This window comes from Pelodiscus sinensis, chromosome 2, assembly GCF_052426305.1.
Source record: "Pelodiscus sinensis isolate ZL-2025 chromosome 2, ASM5242630v1, whole genome shotgun sequence".
NCBI classification, from domain to species: Eukaryota; Metazoa; Chordata; order Testudines; family Trionychidae; genus Pelodiscus; species Pelodiscus sinensis.
In genome coordinates, this window is record NC_143053.1 from 29,068,289 (window position 1) to 29,093,862 (window position 25,574).

The 25,574-nt window shown below is 38.6% G+C and overlaps 1 protein-coding gene across 2 annotated transcripts in view; it reads left to right on the plus strand.

The window, feature by feature from the left end:
• The window catches only part of CSMD3 (CUB and Sushi multiple domains 3), a 1,180,750-nt gene extending 1,157,206 nt beyond the window's left edge, over positions 1-23,544 (plus strand). For both annotated transcript variants that reach the window (XM_075920204.2, XM_075920205.2), the window contains 6 exons: positions 3,694-3,759; positions 11,350-11,508; positions 15,579-15,691; positions 18,413-18,500; positions 21,605-21,740; positions 23,223-23,544. In XM_075920204.2, coding sequence (XP_075776319.2) covers positions 3,694-3,759; positions 11,350-11,508; positions 15,579-15,691; positions 18,413-18,500; positions 21,605-21,740; positions 23,223-23,382 — 722 coding nt within the window. In that variant the 3' untranslated portion in view covers positions 23,383-23,544. The remainder of the gene's footprint in view (positions 1-3,693; positions 3,760-11,349; positions 11,509-15,578; positions 15,692-18,412; positions 18,501-21,604; positions 21,741-23,222) is intronic.
• The last annotated feature ends 2,030 nt before the right edge of the window (positions 23,545-25,574 follow it).

Consider the following 25,574-nt stretch of genomic DNA (forward strand, 5'->3'; position numbering starts at 1 on the left):
CAATTTATTCCAGTGTTTGACTACTCTGACAGGGAATGTCTACACTACAAAGTTAGTTTGAACTAATGGACGTTAGTTCGAACTAACTTTCATAGGCGCTACACTAGCGCTCCGTTAGTTCAAATTTAATTCGAACTAACGGAGCGCTTAATTTGAACTAGGTAATCCTCATTCCACGAGGATTAAGCCTAGTTCGAACTAGTGGGAGGATAGCACTCCCCAGGTTTCCCTGGTGGCCACTCTGGCCAACACCAGGGAAACTCGTCTGCCCCCCTCCCAGCCCCGGACTCCTTAAAGGGGCACGGGCTGGCTACGGTGCCCGTGCCAGGTGCAAGCCTGACAGCACCCAGCCAGCAGACCCTGCACCTGGCACGGATCGAGCCACCCACCCGATGCCCCCCAGCCCTCCCCCTCTTCCCGGGACCAGGCTGGAAGCTCCTAGGAGCTTGCCCGGGACTGCAAGAGGCGGGCACCCGCCTGGGCTAGTGCGGACATCATGGACCTTGTCCACGATCTCCACACTAGGAACAGGAAAGTGGCCGGCTTGAGCAGGATAGCTGCCAGCCTGGCCTCCCAGGAGCAGGTGTTCAAGAGAATCAAGGGGGTCGACTGAGACCCCCGACCCTGAGCCCTGAGCTTACAATGGCCGTCCTGGGTCAGACCAAAGGTCCATCTAGCCCAGTAGCCTGTCTGCCGACAGCGGCCAATCCTAGGGACCCTGAAGGGGATGGACCAAAACAGTGACCAAGCCATTTGTCTCGTGCCATCCCTCTCCAGCCTTCCACAAACCTTGGGCAGGGACACCACTCCTACCCCCTGGCTAATACCACTCCATGGACCCAACCGCCATCACTTGATCTCACTTCCCTTTAAACCCTGTTCCAGTTCTAGCCTTCACAGCCTCCTGCAGCAAGGAGTTCCACAGGTTGACTCTTTGCTTTGTGAAGAAGAACTTTCTGTTACTAGTTTGAAGCCTGCTACCCATTCCTTTCCTTTGGTGTCCTCTAGTCCTTCTTTATGGGAACTATTGAAGAACTTTTCTGTATGCACCATCTCCACCCAACTCCTGCTTTTAGAGACCTCTATCCTGTCCCCCCACATCTCCTCTTTTCTAAGCTGAAAAGTCCCAGTCTCTTTAGCCTCTCTTCATATGGGACCTGTTCCCAACCCCTGATCATTTTAGTTGCCCTCCCCTCTCCCAGCCTCTCTCTTCCCCTCTGCCACCTCCTTTTCCCAGTCTCCCCCAGTTTTGTTCAATAAAGACAGATTCCATTTTGGAAGATACGTTATCTTTATTTTGTACATCAAGAAAAGGGGCTAGGGAAGGGTAAGTGGAAGGAGGTGAGGGAGGAATGGGGCACGAGCCCCCAATGGAGAGGACTAGGCTGGCTCTGTGGGCTTCTGGGGGTGGAAGCTCTCCTGCAGCCCCCCAATTGCCTCCTCTCCCCAGATGGCAGCCTGCGGCAAGTGCAGCCGGGCTGATGGCCGAGTGCTGTGATGTGCCCAGTGTGGGCACTCAGGGCACTCCAAGCCAGGACTTCTTTGCAAGCGGGGCACCCCTGAGAACTGTCTGTTCGGGGTGGGGGTCAGGACACTTTAAGCACAGCCCTCGGCTAGCCTGAGACAGCGTCTCCACGCTCTAAGTCCTCCTCTGATGCCCTGCCGGCACTGCTTCCGGCCATCCTTAACCCCGCTTCAGGGTCCACTTAATGTGGACGCACTAGTTCAAATTAGCAAAACGCTCATTCGAACTAGTTTTTAGTTCTAGATGCATTAGTTCGAATTAGCTTAGTTCGAATTAACTAATTTGAACTAAGTTAGTTCGAATTAGCGCTGTAGTGTAGACATACCCACAGTCAGGAACTATTTCCTAATGTCCAACCTAAACTTCCCTTCCTGCAGTTTAAGCCCATTGCTTCTTGTTCTATTCTCAGAAGCCAAGATGAACAAGTTTTCTCCCTCCTCCTTATGACACTCTTTTAGATACCTGAAAACTATTATCATTTCCCTCCTCAGTCTTCTCTTTTCCAAACTAAACAAACCCAATTCTTTCAGACTTCCTTCATAGGTGATGTTCTCTAGACCTTTAATCATTCTTGTTGCTCTTCTCTGGACCCTCTCCAATTTCTCCATATCTTTCTTGAAATGCGGTGCCCAGAACTGGACACAATACTTCAACTGAGGCCTAACCAGCACGGAGTAGAGCGGAAGAATGACTTCTCGTGTCTTGCTCACAACACACCTGTTAATGCATCCCAGAATCATGTTTGCTTTTTTTTGCAACAGCATCACACTGCTGATTCATATTCAGCTTGTGGTCCACTATAACCCCTAGATCCCTTTCTGCCATACTCCTTCCTAGACAGTCACCCACCTCCACTTCCCCTATTAGTTCCTCCCTGTTTGTGAGCAGAAGGTCAAGCTGCGCACGGCCCCTGGTCGGATCCTTCAGCACCTGTGTCAAGAAGTTATCCCCAACATTCTCCAAAAACTTCCTGGATTGCCTGTGTACTGCCGTATAGGTTTCCCAGCAGATGTCAGGGTGATTAAAGTCTCTCACGAGAACCAGGGCCTGCGATCTGGAAGCTTCGCTCAGTTGTCCGAAGAAAGCCTCATCTACCTCATCTTTTTATCTACACTTATGCAGTGGGGGTGAAATACCTGCACTTAAAAACCCCCAGAATAGCACCCTGTTTATACAGTAAACTAGAATTTCTTCCCATAATCAGTAAGCCACTCCTTCTGAGTGGGTGTAAGAGTAGGTTACTAACAACTTCAATATTCTATAAAAGGCAGGAGATAAAGCATTGACAGTCTCTTGATTCTTTACTTTCATTTGGATATTTGATTGACCTATTTTTTTTAAATCCTGGCATTTGTAAAACAAATTAATGGGTCAGAAGATGGTTAAAATTAAGGTTCTCACTTCTCGCTCTTCAGTATTACAGGAAGATGAAAAGAAAGAGCAATATCTTCAAGAATATGAACTCTTTTTAGAGAGAAATATAGCATACTGTGAGGGACCTTTCTGATTATACCTATTACATAGAGGAAGATGAAAAGTCATGTTCCTCCCATGGGAGGAAGTAGTTAGAAGAAAAGCACTGTATTCTTTTTTTTTCTCTTCATGGATATTATGTGTTTTTTTTTTAAATGATAGAATCATTGAGTTAAAAGGAACAAAGATTTGAGTCCCTTTCATCTATCTAAGGAGGATCAAATATATAAAAGTGATCTCAGTAATAAAGATTCACATGCCAGTTGTACAGGACAGTCTCCAATACAAGAATTTTGGATTTCATGCTTCGTTCCAGAAAACCAGAACATTTGGGTAGTTACTTCAAGTAAAAAATGAATGAATCAGGTACCAGGTGGAGAGGATAATTCCATTTGACTCATTCAAGGAATCTGATAATCCCTATATAACATTTTAAACTGTATTATGCAAAATACATAGTTTGTCTACTGAAGTTCTCTTAATATTTTCTATATTTTTCTTAATATTCTCTATATGTTTTTCCTCTTTTGTGCTATTTTAGATAATTGTATATTAATCTCGGTCATTTTAAGATGGTTGTGTGTGCTAAGGAATTAAGGATATAATTTTAGATCTTAAATGATTTAGGAGCACAGATCACACTGAATGTCTTCAGATGGTTATTTGTTGTCCATTTTTGTTGTTTTTTTCAATAGCTGGATCAAAAATATTGGTGAAAGACCCTAGGCCAGCTCTGGGAACCCCGAGTCCTAAACTAAGTGGTGAGTTCTTTGACTTTATTTCCAGGGCCCAATACTCTGCTGCCTGTTACCTCATACAGTCACTTACTTAAGTGCTGTGGTTGTAAGCTTCTACCAAGTGAATAGCATTGTTTCTGACTTGTTTTGTGGTGGTATAAATGATTTCACAGGAGAAGGACAGTTGCTGAACCTAACTCCACAGGAGAATGTTGATTCTTAAACTAATTTATGCTAACCAAAGCTCTTCAGTAACTACATTCTTGTCTCTCAATAGTGAACAGACATCAAGTAGCTATTATGTGCAGTAATGACATTTAGTGTTTTCAAAAGTCTTCACTGATGGCTTGCAATTTAGTGTCTCTAAATATTGAATATAGTTTAGTTGCGCTTAACCTAATTGTTATTGTATTTTATTCAAGTATATATAGCATAGGATTTAGTTCACTGGCATTTGAAGTCTATTTTTATCAGAGAGAGGAAGTTCCTATCTGTGTAGCTTATAAAAAAAACCCTGAGAGGTAACGTTATTGTAGAATATCCATTCCTTAACAAGTTGAACATACTAGGTACTATGAGAATAGTGATAGAAATGTAGCCGTGTTAGTCTGGTGTAGCTGAAACAAAATACAGGACTATGTAGCACTTTAAAGACTAACAAGACTAATAAACCATCTTGTTAGTCTTTAAAGTGCTACATAGTCCTGTATTTTGTTTTAGGCACTATGAGTCTCTTTAAATAAGCAGAGAATAGTATAACAAGAACCAATTACTGAAAACTGAAGTAACATAAATTCAAATTAGAAGAAAGTCACAATTTTTTTATCAAGTGAGGGTGATTAACCATTGAAACAAACTACTCTGGGAAAAGTGTTGAATTCCCCATTTTTAGATGTTTTCAGATAAAAAGCTGGAATGCTTTCTGGAACATGCGTTAGCCAAACGCTTACTCTGGGATCAATGCAGGGGTAATTTGGTGAAATGTAATGTTCTGGAATACTCAGGAGGTGAAACTAGTTGATCTAGTGATCCATTTTGGCCTCAAATTCTTACAGTCTATGAATTTTAGGCACTGAGTCTACTATAGGATTAGCCATCCCTGTCTTCCGTGCATTTATGAAATCTCACTTTCTTCAGTGATCAGACGGATTGATGTATACTAGTTCATCCACAGAATCAGTAATGTAAGCTTCAAAGTATTTTGTTTAATTTGTGTCTCTGTATTTGAAATAAATCAGTACAGATCTAATACACAAATTTAATTAGCTCTACGATTGCTCATTGCCTGGTTTTATATTATGCTCTATTAAAATGTTATTTTTTAAACTTTCAAAACAAGTGAACAAAAAACCTTGTGTGATTTCTATTTCAGTGTAATGAGCCCTCTGTCCTGATGTCTCATTTTGTACTGAAATATATATATGCATTTTGTTTGCAGACTTGAACAGTAATAAAAGCAATTATAAGAATGTTCTCCTATATCACCCATATCCATATGTGCATGTCCATATTTTTCTAGTATTATGTCAAGCTGATACTTGCAGGAAAACATAAGGATCTTTGTTAGAGATGTGTAGAATACATTGGGGCATAAAGACACTTTAAAGCATACTCTCTTTAAAGCAAACTCTCTTTTATTTCAATCTTCTTTTGGAAAAATGTGATACTATGTCCAGAAAGTAGTTTACTTTAGTGAACTCTAATGAACAGTCAGGCAGTTATTCAGGATTAGCTTCACAATGGAAATGACAGGGAATAGCAACCAAACAAAATACAAACAAAGATCCTGTTCCCTTCTTACTAAAGAAATCCTAGGGGTGGCTTGGCAGCAATATATGAGCTGGTGTATTCAATGTGCAAACAACCTCCACCAATCGTGGTTGAAAATGAACTAATATGGATTGGGATTTGATAATGTGTAGACACAGTCAAACTCTGTTTGACCTGGAGAACTTGGGTGGTTGAAATAAAACATTTCTTGCATTTTCCCATTTACTACAAATTATATACTGCAGTATAGACTTTAAGCAGTCCCACATTCATGATCATAATATCTGAAAATATCCAGATTGTACTAATTACTCCATAGGCTACATCCTATAAACAAGTTATCTAAAAATACTCAACTTACTAATATTGGACCCACTTCGCAAATTAAATCTTGGCGTTTAACTGTAAATCCAAGCCCCCCAATCCTGGAAACATTTATTCACTTCAGTGTAACTATTCTTCTGAGGAAAGGATTTAGGCCTAAATATATGTACATGCATAAAAGTCCTATCCAGGAAATCACTTAGTTCAAGCACTACAAAAGCAACACCGGAATCAGCCATCTCTCTTTTAATGCTGGAAATGTAAATGTTGGCTCCATTATTTGAACCTAATCTTTATTTTTGATTATTTAAGACCCAGGTCCTGAGGCAACATGTACTAGTATGGACCCGTAAGCATATTTTGAGTTCCATTGCTGGCTCACTAGCACTGGAGTCCACCCTAGCACATCTCACTCCAGGGCCTGAGCCTTGTGATCTTGATGTTAATGTAAAATTGAGTATTTAAATACATAGTTCTAAGGACAACTGTGTTATCACTGCCTTCATTTTCACATATTATGTATATTTGTCTTTTATCTGCAATTCTGGCCTATGCTGTGACATACCCAAGTATTCCTAGAAGAGATCTGTCAATCACATGCAAAAGCTTTGGCAAATCTATGAGGGTCTTTTCATATATTAAAACAAAATTTGTTTACAGCTAATAATTATAGTATTTTGTTTACATATATACATGATTTTGGGAAGAAATCTGCTATCATGAATCGATATTTTCAGGAAGTAGAAATGATAGTGAGCAGGAATAGTTTCACCTGTTTCTCTGGATACTCAGGAATTAGTCAGTAGTTAAGTTACAATTTGTTATGGGGAAAAATATCCTTTTAGAATTTCACTTGTGAAAAATGCAGTTACAATTTATACAACATTAAGTCTTACATAGTCCTGAATAGGCTCTTTTCTATCCAACTACAGTATCTACAATGAAAGCATAATGGCTAGTGGACATTCCCCAGGTGAAAGTACATTTTGAAATACAGATATATAGTTAATATTCTTAACTTTATATATAGAGAGGGAGAAAAACCTGTTGAGAGTCTATGGGTTAAGTTTAGAGGTGCAATCAACAGCAGTGATGTTGTGGTTGGTGTCTACTACAGGCCACCGAATTAGGTGGATGAGGTAGATGAAGCTTTCTTCGGACAACTGAGAGAAGCTTCCAGATTGCAGGCCCTGGTTCTCGTGGGGGACTTTAATCACCCTGACATCTGTTGGGAAACTAATATGGAAGTATACAGGCAATCCTGGAAGTCTTTGGAGAATATTGGGGAAAACTTCTTGGTACAAGTGCTGAAGGATCTGACCAGGGGCTGTGCGCAGCTTGACCTTCTGCTCACAAACAGAGAGGAACTATTAGGGGAAGTAGAGGTGGGTGATAACCTGGGAAGCAGTGATCATGAGATAGTAGATTTCAGGATCCTGACCAAAGGAAGAAAAGAGAGTAGTAAAATACACACCTTGGACTTTAGAAAAGCAGATTTTGACTCCCTCAGAGACCTGATGGGCAGAATCCCCTAGGATGCTAACATGAAGGGAAAAAGAATCCAGGAGAGCTGGCAGTATTTTAAAGAAGCCTTAGTGAAGGCACAGAAAGAAACCATCCCGATGTGTAGTAAGAGAGGCAAACATGGTAGGATACCAGATTGGCTTACAGGGGAAATCTTTAGTGACCTTAAGCACAAAAAGGGAGCTTACAAAAAGTGGAAACTTGGACAAATGACCAGGGAGGGGTTTAAATGTATAGCTCGAGAATTCCGGGGGGTTATCAGGAAGGCGAAAGCGCAATTGGAATTGCGACCGGAAAAGAATGTGAAGGATAACAAGAAAAGTTTCCACAGGCATGTTAACAAGAAGAAGGTTATTAGAGAAGGTGTGGGGCCCCTACTGGATGAAGGAGGTAACCTATTGACAGATGATGTGGGGAAAGCTGAAGTACACAGTGCTTTCTTTGCCTCTGTATTCACGGACAAGGTCGACTCCCGGAATAATGCACTAAGTGACACAAGATGGGATGAAGATGGACCGCCCTTGGTGGGTAAAGAACAGGTTAGGAACTAGGAAAAGCTAAACGTACACAAATCCATGGGTCCAGACTTAATACATCTGAGGGTACTGAGGGAGTTGGCAAATGTCATTGAGGAGCCTTTGGCCATTGTCTTTGAAAAGTTGTGGAGATCGGGAGAGATCCCAGATGACTGGAAAAAGGCAAATGTAGTGCCCATCTTCAAAAAAGGGAAGAAAGACGATCCAGGGAACTATAGGCCGATCAGTCTTACCTCGGTTCCCAGAAAAATCATGGAAGGGATCCTTAAGGAATCCATATTGAGGCACTTGGAAGAGAGGAAAGTGATTAGGAATAGTCAGCATGGATTCACAAAGGGCAAGTCGTGCCTGACCAATCTGATTAGCTGCTATGATGAGGTAACTGGCTCTGTGGACGTGGGAAAGTCAGTGATATACCATGACTTTAGCAAGGCTTTTGATACGGTTTCCCACAATATTCTTGCCAGCAAGATAAGGGAATGTGGATTGGATAAATGGACGGCAAGGTGGATAGAAAACTGTCTAGAAGGCCAGGCCCAGCGGGTAGTGATCAATGGCTCGATGTCAGGATGGCAGTCGGTTTCTAGCAGAGTGCCCCAAGGTTTGGTTTTAGGACCGGTTTTGTTCAATATCTTTATTAATGACCTGGATGAAGGGATGGATTGCACCCTCAGCAAGTTTTCAGATGACACTAAGCTAGAGGGAGAGGTAGATATGTTTGAGGGCAGAATTAGTGTCCAGAGTGACTTAGACAAATTGGAGGATTGGGCCACAAGAAATCTGATGAGGTTCAACAAGGACAAGTGCAGAGTCCTGCACTTAGGACGGAAGAATCCCAAGCATTGTTTCAGTCTGAGGACCAACCAGCTAAGTAGTAGTTCTGCAGAAAAGGACCTGGGGGGTTACAGTGAATGAGAAGCTGGATATGAGTCAACAATGTGCCCTTGTATCCAAGAAGGCTAACGGCATATTAGGTTGCATTAAGAGGAGCATTGCCAGCAGACCCAGAGATGTGATTATTCCCCTTTATTCGGCTCTGGTGAGGCCACATCTGGAGTATTGTGTCCAGTTCTGGGCCCCCCACTACAAAAAGGATATGGATGCATTGGAGAGGGTCCAGCGGAGGGCAACCAAAATGATTAGGGGGCTGAAGCACGTGACCTATGAGCAGAGGCTGAGGGAGTTGTGTCTGTTTAGTCTGCAGAAGTGAAGAGTGAGGGGGATTTGATAGCAGCCTTCAACTTCCTAAAGGGAGGTTCCAAAGAGGATGGAGAAAGGCTGATCTCAGTTGTGACAGATGGCAGAACAAGGAGCAACAGTATCAAGTTGTGGTGGGAGAGGTCCAGGTTGGATATAAGGAAAAACTATTTCACTATGAGAGTGGTGAAGCACTGGAATGGGTTATGTAGGGAAGTAGTGGAGTTTCCATTGCTAGAGGTGTTTAAGTCTTGGCTTGACAGAGCCCTGGCTGGGTTGATTTAATTGGGATTGGTCCTGCCTATAGCAGGGAGCTGGCCTTGATGACCTTCTGAGGTATTTTCCAGCTCTATGATTCTATGAACTTCAGTTAAAAAAGCGATACAGTAATACAAATAGGATAATCATATTTAGCAAATCATAACCTTTTCTATGACATCTGACTTGACCCATCTTGTATAAAATACATAATAATTATGTCATAATTATACTGTTATAATATGACTGTAAAGAATATGGGGTCCAAATAACATACTCCAAAAATAATCTTAATTGCTTTTCTTTTCTATTTTGTATGCCTACCAGCTTTAAGGGGTCTGTGGCAGCCATTAGCACTTTTTGGCAAAAACTATTTATTTCCATTTGATAAATAAGGAAATTACATGTTTGGCTACTGTTAGAGACATCAACATCTGTTCTTGGATACTACTTGAGGATTTAATTCATCTACTTAATTCCAGTATTTATATGTGAGTGTGTATTTGCAGAGGGCAAAAATTTGCAGTCAGTTCAGTCAAAAGACATTACATATAGTTCTAATATTTTGTGGTTTTTTTGGCAAGAAAAATTACTTGGGAGCATACTTGCTGCTGGTTAGAGATGAATCCAGTATTCAAGATGTTATCTACAAATTTATTCAGAGTCTTTTATTTCCAGTAAAATCAATTTATGTTGAAAAGTTCTGATATTCTGCCAAATTTCTTCTGTACCTTTTGGCCACAAGATATGTAACTCAGCTTCCAATTTATCTTTTGTCTCTAATATCGGGGGGTACAGTACTCAAATGGACCATTGCATATTTTTCCTTGTATAGTTTCTTATGTGTATTAGATATTCTGAACTGTGAGACAGTGTTTCCTTCCAGATAGAGCACTGCTCTGGGAATAAAGAGAGACAGGTTCTTTTCCCAAATGTGCCGCTGGCCTTGCGAGTAATCTTGGCAAGTCATTTTACCTGTCTGTGCCTACCTTTTCACAACTTTAAAGCAGAGATAATGGCACTGATCTCCTTCATAAGGCACTCTGAGATCTCCTGATAAAAGGAAGCATTGTATAGGAGATGGGTAATATTACTACATCCCCATGTTTTTAATATTATTCTGCAAAATTATCTTAAACTTTGTCCAATCTGAATATTGAATCTGATTAATCTGAGTTGGTAAGTGATTTAAGGCATCATAAAATTACCCCAGGTTATAATGAATAAAAGGTATCTTTACCATGGTAAGCTTTATGGAAATGTACACAGAAGACCAAATAAAGTTGCTAAATCACTTTCTGTGATTTACTGAAAGTGATCCATTTTACAGATATGTGTATATCAAATCTGAGATCCATTCCCTCTTTCTTCCATGATCTGTTCAGTGTAGAGGATGTGACTTATTTTTTTGCTCTTGATAAAACTTATGTGGTTTTTATGTAAGCAGTTTGTGATAAGATACATCTACTTAAGTAACTTTCCCATTAAATATAGGAGTTTGCTTTCTATATCCATCTTTGCCATTTCAATGTGACCTAATTAAAAGAGACATTGTTCCTAAGGTGTCAATATGTGTCAACTTACTTTTAATATTGAAAGAATGAGATGTGCGTGCACACATGCTGCATGATGTCTTTGTATGTTGGAATGGAAAATGTTAGTGCTGAGCATAATCTGGTATTTTGGATACAGCCATTACATTTAGAATTTATGCAGTTAATTTTATATTGTAACGTATGTCCATTATTAGGTCAAATAGAAGTTTAAATGTGGATGGGTTCTTACTATATATCACCTGTTTGCTTTATAGATTATTATGTCAGTTTTATTTCCTTCTATGAGATAATTTTGACTAATAATCATAGCCAGTGGTTAAAGTGATATATAAAATCACAACAAAGACAGAAAAAATTATCATATTTTATCAAGCATTTGGTTGGAAAACTATGATTTTGTATACTGTAAATATTGCTGTCCACATTAATATGTTTTCATATCTCTATAGTTCCCGATGATGTATTTGCCCAAAATTATATATGGAAAGGATCTTACAATTATAAAGGCAAGAAACAGCCCATGACTTTGACCGTGACCAGTTTCAATGCATCATCAGGGAGAGTGAATGCCACACTTACTAATAGCAACATGGAATTGCTACTTTCAGGTACCACTCAGAAAAGCTCATTTAAATTTATTTTCACTTCTGATCCCCATAACTTTGTGCAAAATATTAACACTTTTTATAATAAAATGCTACCAAAAATACCCCAGCATTTAAGCTATAATACATATAGTTCACCACAAATTGCTTTACTCTTCCCATGTTTCTCAGATCGTTCACTTTCTTTTGGTACTGCCATTTTTCCACTGGTGCCCAAGTTTTCTGTTCAGCTCACAATGTTTTATCTTCCCTCCATTTCCTCCTGTACTGCAATCTTTCATTCCATCTCATGAAGATTTCCCCCTGCTCTGCCCCCCATAGTTTTCTTAAAATCCCAAGAGTTCCATATGTCTTATCTGTTGCCCCTCCACTACACATGTTATTAGTACATATCTCCTCATCTCAGACAGAACAAAGGCATTTCACGAGCTCCATGCTAAGTGCTAACATTAGGAGTTAGAGAAGAATCTAAGGAGCAGGTTCAGCTGGACAGAAGTACCACAATTAAATTACCTATTATATAGGCCCAGTTGAAGCACTATCTTGTCCCTCAGGGAATCCGTTGCCAGCTGCCACTGTAGCTCATCAGCCTTTGAGCAAGGAGTGCCTGCCAATCTACCCATGTAAATTAGCAGAGAACAGCAGTGGTTGTCCCTATGGAGCATTTCCCACCCCCCCTCTTATACTTTCCCATTCCATGGTAGAGCTTCTGTGTGCTCCCTACACCTCATTAGAGTTTTCCAGAAAAATAGTCCAAGAATTTTATTAGGGAAGATAATTTATTCATACTGTTCAAATCTCTCAGTTTAATTTCAGCTTTTAATGTGTTCCTGATTACAGTCATTATTTGGCAGTGAGAGGAGAGATCTGGCAACATTTGGGCCTGTGCTACCTTCATATTAATTATAATTCTATGCTGATAATATTTTGTGTTAATTATCAAAGTGAAATGCTGACCCAGTGAAAATTAATTAGCAGTAATTCTCTGAATATGATTCAAAATGTTCTATCAACTTCCAGTAAACTTATTTAATAGTTTTCCAGTTACTTCCTGTTCCAATTTGCACACACAACATACCCTAAATCTCTCACAATTTCTCCTAGTGGATTTGGGATTGCCATGCATATCTAGATTGTCCTTAACAGGGTCTTTGTAGTCAGTCTCTCTCTGTAAGGGTATCTTAGGTTATTAGACAATCAGGAAGGCCTGTCTTTTCTGCATCTCTTACCTTCTTCCTCCAGGCAGATGCTTTCTGTCCTCTGTCTCCTCACATACATACATAGTGGTAGCTGGCTGCTTTGGAGAACATCATTGTAGTGAAACACCCCATGAGACACATAGCTGTGCTAACAAATGAAAGAGAGACAGAAGTCTCTGACAGCATGGAGCCCAATGTTCTTCTCTTTCTTTCTCTCGCCTCTTGCAGTTTCAGTAGCCCCCCAAGCTCTAAACAACTTACTGATATCCACCTCCTCCTCCTCCTTACCATGCACCACAGAACTCTCTGTTCTGCCCATATGACACCTTCTGTTTCCCATCCTTTTCTCTTCTAGCACCAAGGCCTTCTCTTTACACCCCACCATATCTCACATTTCCATTCCAATGCATAAAATGGAGCATCAGGCAGCTTTCTCAAAAAATGCAGTACACAGCTCCCTACACAGGTTAATCTGCTGAAAATCCCAGTAGTTTTCCTCCCTAGAGAACCAGCCCCTTCCCAACTAATCCAGTTCCCCCCCCCCACACACACACACACACAAAGAGGCACACACACACATTCTACCCTCTCAAACAGAAGAGGTAAGATAGTAGCCCCACGGGTTGCTTTTATCCCTATGTTCCTGTCTCCAGTCTGATTACCATTACAAGCAAATAAAGCCACAGAATTACACAAGCTAAATCAAGATGTAGTCCACAACTAAGAATTTCAAGAATGAAATTTAGAGTTCCAACACTGAAAAATGGGGAGATTAGTATTGTGACAGACGGCTGGCTAAGCCAGAACTCTGCCACTATAGCCTGGCTGAAAAGGCCCAAAGGGAAGCCAGCTGAACAAGCCCAGGCCCGGGGGGCTAATGGAAGCAGCTGTGGACCTCATTAGCCAGAGGGCTATATAAGGCAGCCACAGGGGAAGTGGAGAAGGAGGGGCCAGAAAGTAGGTGAATGAGTGTGCCCCAGCCAGAAGGAGAAGCTGAGTTTGCTGTTGAAAAAAAACAGGCTCTGTAAATAGAAGGTGGTGGGAAGTTTGCACAAGTAATAAAAGACACAGGTGATTGAACCAGAGAGGATTTCCTGGTGATTTGTGGCTGAAGGTCCCAGGGCAAGGGGCCTGGGAAAGGACTGTGCCACAAGTATCAACAGGAGTTGTGGCCTGTCAAGCACCCAGGCTTCAAAGCCCACAGGAAATCTTATTGCCAACCCTGTATATCTTGAGACATCCAAATGGTGTTTCTGTCACTCGGCATGACTTCCAGCTGGACACTGGATTATTGGCAACACAGTTGTCTGAATAGAGGGGTGATAATTAAAAGCCATGGAAGAGAAGTCAACTTTGCAGTATATTTTTTATGTTTTTTTCAGGCAGTATGCTGTGTGGAGTGACAGGTCCTTAACTAAGCTTCCCATTCTCCAGCAGAGACCCAAATATGTGTTGGAGAAAAAATCCATTGTGGGTGTCACTTCTTTCCACACATATTACTTAGGCCATACTACTTAGCCTGTGCATGTCTGATGAACCTTTGCATCCCAATACAGGGAAAAGAGAAGCATAAGTCCTACCTGCTTACTTAAACCTTTTAACAATACTTTTATATGGCTTGTGTTCACTGATTGCCTATTCAAGGTTTTGCATTGTCTTCCATACCTAAGACTCTCCCCCACCTTTTAGAACACTGAAAATTGATTTTTAAAAATCCGTGTCTAAATGTTAATATAGATGGTTTGAGTTCAATTTCTATAACTACTCTAACCTGATAAGATGTAATGTGCACACCTACTGTGTCCTCAGTATTTTGACCATTTTGCTAAAAAAGCTGCAGAATTCAAAGGAAGAGCCAGTCATGGGACTGGATTCCAGAGGTGCTGACCACCAGCACTTCTGATTGAGTTCCAGCTGGAGTTGTGGATGCTCAGCACCTCTGAAAATAAGTCTGTATTAATATATAAGGTGTAATAATTTTGATGATGCTGGTATTTTTCAAACATCCTTGAATAGCTACATATTTAACTTAGGTTATGAAGGAAAAAGGAAAAGTCACATACAGCGTGACAAATGGGGACATTGTCAGCTAAATACAGAGTGCACATAATATTCAGTGCACATAATATTATGGTGTATGTGCTTCACTGTCAGCTTTGGAAAGGTAGATTAGATCAATGAGTATTTCATTCATTTTTATTTCATGCTAGCTCTTTCTTACAAATAAAATATAAACCAGATTCTGAACATCTCTTCTACAGGTATGAAAATGATCAATTGTGGCTCCAATGTAAAACAGATCATACCCTAATTTTTCCATTAGATTAAGGCAATGTTTTTGTAGAATTGACCAAAGGACAATAATTCTATTTCACAAGAACGGTCAAGGTTTCAAAATAAGTTTTTGTTTCATTTTGAAACAAAATCAAAACCTTTAACACAGAATTTGTGAAAACAGAAGTGTAGACATATCTCTGTCATTGTGGAACCTGACATATGGGAGACAACCCATGTTCAAAGGCCTGCTCTGCCTCATTCAGAGCATGTTTATTCATCTGAGATCCCTTCAAATCAGAAAAAGCACAGGAACATCCTACATCTCAAGCTTGTACATTAACCACATAGTTAGGCAGACTCTGAGCCTCCTTTGGCCAAAATAATTGTTTGTAAAACGTTGTGAAACTAGTACGTCTCTTCCAAACATTTCAGGTTCAATGAAACAGCATATTACTCTCAAACAGAAATTGAGTTAAAAATGTTCTGATCAGGTCCACTGTCTCCCCCCCCCCCCTTTAAGGAGTCTCAAACTATTTAAAAAAAATCAATTATGTGCCACCTTAACTAGCAAAAAATAACTATTTTTATATTCTACAGGAGTGTATAAAAGTCAGGAAGCTCGACTGATGCTCCATATATATCTTATTAAAGCTCCACCTCATACTTCTGTGAGCAAAATGAAAGAGGAAAAATGGGCTATGGATGGTTTTGTAAGTATATTTCAACAAAAGTGAGAATTTTTAATGTTATATTATGTCTGTTCATTAGGCCAGAAGAATATAAAAACATACCAAATGAAAGTTGGCTGCTCATGCTAATTGGTTTAATAAAATGAAAAATATCTCTCTGTGATTGCAAGGGTGCAGGACTATTGAGTAAAAATGTGATTAGTGAATGGTGATGTTCAGTCTCTTCTTTGTAGGCAAGACCATGATATTGTGGTAAAATATTGAAAAGAAGCACTACTCTTATTTCAGTTTCAACATTATTGCAGATTGTTGAGAGGCTTTCTCATTCTTAGAGTATAATATCACAGCAAGATGCTTTCATCAAGCTAAGATCAATGTTTCCACTTCAGAGTCTACTTCTGTGTAATCTCTCTCTGCAGTGGGCACAGTTATCTTGCTTGGTTCATTTCTAGAAGCAACATATCAAATCTGAGAGAAATAATTCTTGGCAGGGATGTGGGAGAAGTTGAGGAGCTAATTAGCTGGTGTTTTGGTAACATATCTAGAAGTATTGACTTTCAAAAGGTTGGGATATTCCAAAGGACCTAAGGGTTTGCCCAAACACAGACATTGCTTTAACTGTAGTAATACATTAAATACTTATTGTCACTGCTATGGAAGCAGTTACACAGGTACCAAAAGGCAGTATCTCTTGATATGTGAAATATATTGTTAAATTGTTCACTTGTACAGTGAATACTCTTTGACACTAGTTGATTAATAAGAACAAAAGGACTAATAAAAGTATACATAAGGTTGTAGTTCTGAAGCTTGCAAATTTCCTGTGTTCATACTATAGATATGTTATACAACTGTATGTAATGATTAAGTCTGATGAGCTGACCAAAAGAGGGTTATTAGTTGTTGAATGTAGAACATTTATTATCCCTTCATACCTATCTTTGAAACGATGGTTTTCATCATCATAACTTTTACATTCATGGTAGCATTTGAGTTTCAATTATTGTAGTGCTTTCTCCCAAAAAATATCAAAACACTAGGGTTATGTCTAGACTGGCGTGATTTTCCGCAAATGCTTTTAACGGAAAAGTTTTTCCATTAAAAGCATTTGCGGAAAAGAGCGTCTAGATTGGCAAGGAAGCTTTTGCGCAAAAGCACTTTTTGCAGAAAAGCGTCCATGCCAATCTAGACATGGTTTTACGCAAGAAAGCCCCGATCGCCACTTTCGCCATCGGGGCTTTTTTGCGCAAAACAGTTTTCAGCTGTCTACACTGGTCCATTTGTGTAAAAGCATTTCCGGAAAAGGGCTTTTGTCAGAACGGGAGCAGCATAGCATTTCCACAAGAACACTGACAATCTTACATGAGATCGTCAGTGTTCTTGCGGAAATTCAAGCGGCCAGTGTAGACAGCTGGCAAGTTTTTCCGCAAAAGCAAGTGCTTTTGCAAAAAAACTTGCCAGCCTAGACGCAGCCTAGTAGTCTGTAAGGGTATGTCTACACTACAGCATTATTTTGAAATATCTTATTTTGAAATAATGCGTCTAAACACAAAATGCATTTCAAAATAGCATTTTGCTGTTTTGAAATAGCGCGTCCACACTGATAAGATGCTGAATCGCATTTAAGGCCAGCCGGAATTGGTTCTGGCAGGGCATCATTTCAGGAGTTACCTTGTGTGGCTAGAAGGTTCGTGCCCCCCAGGTGGTCATCGACCCTGAGGCAGAGCTTGCTTCCTCCTGCTTCTCCAGCCCCTGCTGTCTCCCCAGCTACTACTCCTCCTCCCATTCCTTCTCCCCTCCCGCTTCTTCCTCTCCACCCTTCCCACACCCCCAGCGACTGCTGGCTCTGGGCTGGCAGTCTTGGAGCTGGCACAGACACTGTGGCCAGAGTCTACCCCTTTAAGGGCTCCAGGGAGTGGGGGAGGGAGAGGAGTTATTTTGGTTGTGGCCAGCAGGGCACCCTGGGAAGGGCTGGAGGCCCCCTATTTTTAAATAATCATCTACATAGCGCTTATTTTGAAATAGCAATTTCGAAATTGGTGTTATTCCTCATGGAATGAGGTTTACCAATTTTGAAATAAGCCCTCCGCTATTTCGATTTAATTTCAAAATAGCGGATTGGTTGTGTAAACGCTGGTAAAGTTATTTCGAAATAACGGCTGTTATTTCAAAATCACTTTGCTGTGTAGACATACCCTCAGAGCCTTTTAGAGATGGCAATTTCAGGAATTATCTAGATCAATTTGTAATCTAGTATTTACATATCTGAGCCTGTGTCCTCCTGCAAGGGTCAGGGTTTTACAATTACATTTTATTAATTGAAAAAAGGGATTTCTCTCCCAGTTTGCTGTGAAAGCATCCATCCCCAAAACGGGGAGCAGACTAACCATACACAAAATGCTGCCAAATAATACAAAATAAGCAAACTGAAAGAAATAACTATTTTCTCTCTGATCTTATTCAGTAAGAGTAGTCTTAGCTATTACAAGTACCAAAGACAGGTTGAAAAGAATTCCAAAAATAATGTGACTTTTAAGGTTGACAGTGCTCCTTTAGTGCCTCTGCTTTCCCCCATGCTCAGCGAATTCATATCCTTATTCAACAGGAGTATTTTGGAGGGAAGTCTGACAGGCAGCTGAGTGGTTTAGGAATTTCAATTCCAACCTGATTATAATCACCTTGCACATTTCTAACCAAGTTTTCCCAATGTAATTTCTGAGATTCTACATATTTTTGTTTCAGGTTTCTGCTGAACCTGATGGAGCAACATATGTTTTTCAAGGATTTATCCAGGGTAAAGATTATGGACAATTTGGACTTCAAAGATTAGGTACTGAGTTAGTTTTGATGTCATACCAATTCAATTTTGTTTCACAATGAGTTTTATTATGCATTTTTTAATTAAATGATTGAAAGGCTATTCTGAAGCTTTATTTCAGTATCAGAGTGCATGTGGAGAGGAGTGAGGTTTGTATCCTAAAATAATTTCTAAAGCAGTGGGTTTAAAAAAAAAAAGATGTTTTGTTTAAACGGAAAGTTAAAGTTGGAGATATGGTTACTCTATTATAGCCAGTTCATTTGGGCTGTTTTTTGATAGCTTTCTCTAAGAATGCTTATCTATTAGGAATTATGTTCTATACTGCGATCATCATATAAAGACTCTGAGGGGTAGCCGTGTTAGTCTGTAATTGAAAAAACTTAAAAATAACAAATGATCCTGCAGCACCTTTGACACTAACAAAACATGTAGATGGTAATATGAGCTTTCATGGGTACAGCCCATTTCTTCAGATGTGGGTTGTGCCCACGAAATTCATGATACCATCTACATTTTTTGGTTAGTCTCAAAGGTGCCACAGGAACATTCATTGTTTTTTTAAGTTTTCTCATCATATAAAGTGTGAGTACTTCACAATATGTGTACATGGATGTCAGTGCTATATAGGAATACAACTTTTTTAGTGCACTTATTAAATGCTGTTGGCCTAATAATGAAGTCCTTGTGTCATTTTTATATATACATAACTTTTATTGAAGTCAGTGAGAGATTCCTTCCCCCTCCCCCGCACAGGAAATTGGATGCACTTATTTATTTGCCCTGTAGATTCAACTGTACATTTACTATTGATTTTTTCCAGTACAGAGTATTGCTAAAAATATTGTCCTACTTTTTGCATGTTTAAGCAAATGAAACAAAAAAATAGATAACAAGAAATGTTTAATAATAAGGGCTCATCTACACTACACTAACGTGTTGAAAGAGGGCATGCAAAAAATGAGGTTTACGTGGCTTTTCGAAAAAGGGGGGGCTGCTGAAAAAATGTGTCTTGACTACTTTCACTTTCAAAAGCTCTGCTTTCAAAAGTGAGATCGGAATAATATATGCAAATTCCGATATGCAAAGTGTCCTCTTTCCACACTTTAATGTAGTCTAGATGAGCTCCCAATTATTGGATCCAGTCTCTTGAGGACTATAATATTTCTCCTCACACATAATCTTGAATATTCTTAAGGTTTCTCAAGCACTGGGGTTCCATTTAGACCAATCTGACAAATTTACAAGATGTGTTAGTTTATTCTAGGACTATACAAATATTAAAAATAGCCTAATCTAATTCATCTTTGCTAATTTTATTTGGAGATAAAACCACATTCTTCTGGATTTTGGAGACAATACATTTGTCACTCTTATGATTAAAAACAAAAAACAAAAAAGCAAGAAAATTCTTTAACATCTCAGTTGTGGTAAGAGGATTTATCATTCTGCTATATGTTACACAGTCTCACTTTCTCTATTCAGTGCCGTAAATCATTCTAAAGAACAATGCTTGGAGATTGATTTTGGCTCCCATTGAATTTGGTAATGTGGGTACTTTATGGAATATTTATAACATGTCTCTATGAAAATACTATTCCTGGAGGGATGGACAAATTATTTGATGTCCCTAAATAATCATGTTCTAAATATTTGGAGATAATCAAAGAGTAAAATCAACAACGCTTGACAAGCCATTTATGGTGAGTTCTTATTAAAATGTTATGTTGGCTCTCTTCCTCTGGTTTACAGAGGCTTGTATTCCCACAATATACTCTTTGATTGGCCTCTTGGGGTGTGTCTAGACTACATGACTCCATCGACGAAGCCTTGTAAATTAATTTATTTGGCATAGTCAAAGAAGTAGGGATTAAATAGCAACCATGCTATGCCGACAATCAGCTGACCCGACCCAGCATGGCAGTCTAGACGCGGATCTGTTGTCTGGGAAAGCCTTTGCCGACCGATCCCTTATGCCTTGTGAAATGAGGTTTATAGGATTGGTTGGCAAAGGCTTCTCCAGCCGACAGATCCGCATCTAGACTGTGTCGAATCAGCTGATCATTGGCACAGCGCGATGGCCATATTTATTTTAATGAAGCAGGGATTATTTAAATCCCTGCTTCTTTGATTATGCCGAATAAACTAATTTACATGGCTCTGTCGACGTTGCTTAATAACTTCGAAACATTGAATAATCATTACCTAATTGATCTGATTTTTAATAGCTCTAGTTTGAAGCCTATAAAACAATTACTAAATTGAATTAGTAATCTCTTCTTTCTCCATAGGAAAGGAAATATGAAAATGGCACCATTGGGAATCTAACATTTGTTTTGTTTCTATCCTTTCAGGAGAGGCATATTTTTACTTTCTATTGGTATTTTCTCTCTATTCTTTGCCTCTCACCTATCTGTTTCATTTTATGTATAAACAAGGGTGTATAATGAAGTCAACATAATGAATTTTCCTTTTGCCTCTTTTGGTGATTTAACCTTCCTCCAAGTTACTGCTATTCCTTTGGGAAACTCTGCTGTTACCTTTTTTCTTCTACTGTGGTTTCTTTTTATCTGTTCAAGTACCAGATTTCCCACAACCTAACAAATAAATTGTATTTGAAAAATGATACTGAAATAACCTAGTTCTAAGCTATTAATGGTTTCATAGGTTAACATGAATCCTTTGACTTGCATCTGTACATTTACAAGCAAGTACAGGTCCCAGACACTGGTATAACTTGTTCATGGCATAGAACTTCACTTATTAAGCAGGATGCAGCATTTTGCACTAAATTTAGTCTCAAAGTGGCCTCAGTGTGTGTGTAAGTGGCCTCCATAAAGTGTGTATAACAGCAGTCTGAGTTCAAGGTGCAAAAGGCATGAATCATTGTGGAGAGATCATTCCATCATAAGAAAAAAAAAGAGTTTTGCTCATTAGATGCAGTTAGAAAATAGTACCCTCAAGTATCTATTGAAGTAGTCTATTGTGTTAAGTCACTACACAAAACAAAATGTGATGATTTTCATTTTTCCACAAGTAGACACTTTCAAAAATATTGTGAGGATTTGGGACTGATAATTATGAGATAATGGAGAGATGTTATATTTTTGTCTTTTTAGGTCTTAACACATCTGAAGGTTCAAATTCTTCTAATCAACCACATGGTACAAATAGTAGTTCTGTGGCCATTGCTATCCTTGTGCCTTTCTTTGCCCTTATATTTGCAGGTTTTGGGTTTTACCTTTATAAACAAAGGTAAGTATAAATTACATATGGAGTCTTTGTATTGTCATATATTTGAAGCGTTACAGTGGTTTAGGGTTTATATATTTGACAAGGTAAATTAAGAACTGCCCTGAGATTTCCTTTGCAAATGTTATACATAGAAAATACATTCTACCCTCATTTTAGGTCTGTCTTAATGTTTGATGAGTAATTTAATTGTAAAGTGCTGTGCCTTCACTCCCACCTATTTAAAATGTTATAAATTATTCTCTTGATGAGAGGAGCAAGGGTAGTCTAAATTTTGCACATCTGAGGAATAATTTGATAAACGGTGTGTGCTTATTGCACACTGCCTAAATTTTATTTTTGTTATGCACAGTATTGTGAATTATATTTCTTGTATAATTTATTTAAGGTTCACACAATTTATTAGCTTGCAAGTATACATAATATTCCTGTGTGGGTGAGCAGTCGTGAGAAGGAAGGAAAGTCGACAGAAGCATTTATCCAGTTGACCTATCACTGTGAGGCTGCCCCAGAAAAGTGCTGTAAGGTACGTCAATTCCAGCTATGCAATTGTCATAGCTGGAATTGGCGTATCTTACATTGATTTTTTCTGCCAGTGTAGACCTGGTCTTACAATAATAACATATGTGCTCAGAGAGTCATTCTTATCCTAGGTTCAGTGATAGTGTGGTTTATATCTCTGAGGATAGAATCATTCCTCTGTTTCATTTGTAAAACTTGTTAAAAGAATCTTGCACTATGGTCACGAGGACAACTGTAAATTGTCCACTAAATGGTGGAATAATATACCAGCACTTGTCTCATGGCCTGCTATTATAAAACAATCCTACAGGAGATTAATAAAAATTGTAATATGCATAGAACCTAAACATACCTTGAAAAGTTGAACTCTAAGATCTTGGATTGTTACGTTTGACCCGCTTACTGACACACTTCAAAGGTTAATGTTAGTTTCCTGATTCCTTTAAACTTCTGGTATAGATGAGCCATATGTTTTTTGAATAATTTAAGCTTTCATTTACATTTCTAAGCCATCTAGTCCTAAATAAATCCTTCCAGATTGAAAGAGTTGTATATTTTTACTGAGTTTGCAAACAGACAGAGAGAAACAATAACCCTAAGAGAATCTGCTCATTGATTTGCAAATTGTGTTATTTCTAAGACAATAGGGTCAACTGTAGCAGCCACACATTTTATTAGAAATACCCAGATTTTGTGGGATTGTGGTCCAAAGGTTTAGAGTATTTTTTTCCAGCATGACTCCTGGCCTTGTTATATGTTCATTATTTTAAAATTAACATTACTCTTAAGCATGCTTTAAGGTTATTTTAACAAATATGGCGGTCCTTGACAGCAAAAGAAATCTTCCAACATTTCATATTTAGCCTCTGTTTGTTATTGGAATTCTGTAGAGGTTCTTATACTGTACCAATCACCACAGAAAATTGCAATTGAGAATACACTGTATTTTTTCTTCCTTAATAGGACTGCACCGAAAACACAGTATACAGGATGCTCTGTTCATGAAAATAACAATGGACAAGCTGCTTTTGAAAACCCCATGTATGACACAAATGCGAAGTCTGTAGAAGGAAAAGCTGTACGATTTGACCCGAACTTGAACACTGTCTGCACAATGGTATAATGTGGCAATGCTTTGTCTTCAGGAGTCTGGAAATTGAAACACAACACAGTGCACATATAGTTCACTGATAAAAAATTAAAGCACACTTTTCAGGACTTACTGGGTCACCTTTTCCTGAGGATGATAGACAGAGTGTTTTTCATAAACTGGAACAGAATTGTCCTTCATGTTTACCATGGAGAGTTTTACAGAAAATATGCTGCACTCCATGAGTGCTTACTCACAGTTTATTTGCTTTTTTTAAAAAGGAGATTATTCTAAAACATAAAATGTATTTGCATATATTGGAGGAGCATCCACTATCAGTACTTCTGTGCTTTATAAACTATAATAGAGGGACTGGGTTAAAAAAAAGATATAGGGTAGAAAATAAGAGTTATACTTACAGGAGACAATAGGTCACTGACTTCTCTTTAACAGTCATGAGCTACATCATTCTCATAAATTTGAACTCTGTACCCTCCTTCTGTTATACATCCCTGTTTAGCAAATCTTTATTTTTCTCATACCTGTGAATTTTCTAATATAACAACATGATGATTAATAGGCTTAAACCTTCATATCCAACTTTTTATTGGTACATCGCAGAAGGAAGATTGTCAAATTTTCAGTTCTCAGTTCCTATTAGCAACACAAGCAGATAGTAACAGCGATAGTTCTGCTTCTATGTTATTTCTTTGCAGTGAATCTTTGCCACAAGACCAATTTTGCAATGAATGATACTAGGGTGAACTGAATTTTATCATGCAGCAATGTTCCCTACTGTTGAAGATCACTTGGAAGAGTTACCTTTTTAGACTGTTTTTACAGACAACAGAAATTTAACCTTTTTAAAGTTTTCAGTTCAGAAAATTATGCTTTACAGTAACAGTAGAAATCAAGTTGTTGTATGAAGAACCTACATCTCCACACTTCAGTCCATACCACCTCTGTCTACACTGTGTCACATTATTAGTATTATTTTACATTGTGTTAAAATACTCATGCTAGGCTTGATTCAGACCCCATTGAGGTTAATAGGTGTACTCCCACTAGTTCAAACGGGCTTTGGATCTCTCCCACAAGCTTTGCCTAATCAGAATCTGAAAATGCATTCTTTTGGTACATAAATGAGTGTTATGAGGCAAGCAAATCCTAAAAATATTTATTCAAATCTGAACACATTGCAGCAATTCAATAGAAAGATTTTTTTTTAAGAGCTATGGTTTGATTAGGAGTAATCCATCAGATGCATCAAATACCACTTTAACAGGCAGGTGTCAAAAATTGCAGCACCTTTTTGTTCTCAGAGAAATGTAATCTTTAGTTTTACGGTAATTGCATAACAGAATTATCCAGTGGCAACCCGAGTAATTTGTTGTAGGTCATTGTCTTCCTTTTATAACAAGAAATAATTTTAGACTCATAAATGCTGTATGTTAGTCAATGTGAATTATCTGTTACTATCCCTTTCAGGCATTAATAATTATGTGAAAAATCTGAACTTTTTATTACCGTAATAGAGAGTGCCTACCAAAAATCATTGTACCCAGGATTGCTGCTTGGATTTCTATAATGTTTGATGAATTTCTTATAAACCATTTTACAACACTTTCTTTTGAAAATTCATACAATTCTGTCAAAAAAACTGTAATCTACTGCAAGGATGCTGTTTTATATTTTCTATCATCAGTAGTTATTTATTCTTGTTTATTCAAATGACTGCAATAACTATGATTCATTCATTAATGTTAAGGTTAGTACATTTGAGATCTCATTTAAAAACGTTTCTTCTGCAACTGGCTACTCCTCTTATATTAATGCATACACTTTTGTAAAGAAGTATATTTTTATGAAAAAAAGGATTTGTAAAAGTATGATGTAAATTTTCAGTGCAATGTAAACAAAATAAAAATGGATAATTGCTTTTTTTAACAATGTGTATTCTTTACAAATTGAGATTTAATTACCAAGCCAGGTGGAGAGTCCAGAAAGTAACAAAGCGGTCAAACAAATTCAGCATTTTTGTGGGGTCACCAAATGCATCATATTTTCTCAGTCTTCTCATGAACTTTCAAATAACTTGGAAAGATTTAGATTACTTTCACAAATAGGAAATAACAGAACATGCAACTTTCTTTTTATTTACTAAAATTATATTGGCATTTCAGTCCAAGAAACAGAGTAATAAAAATGTTTGTCATTTTGTTCTG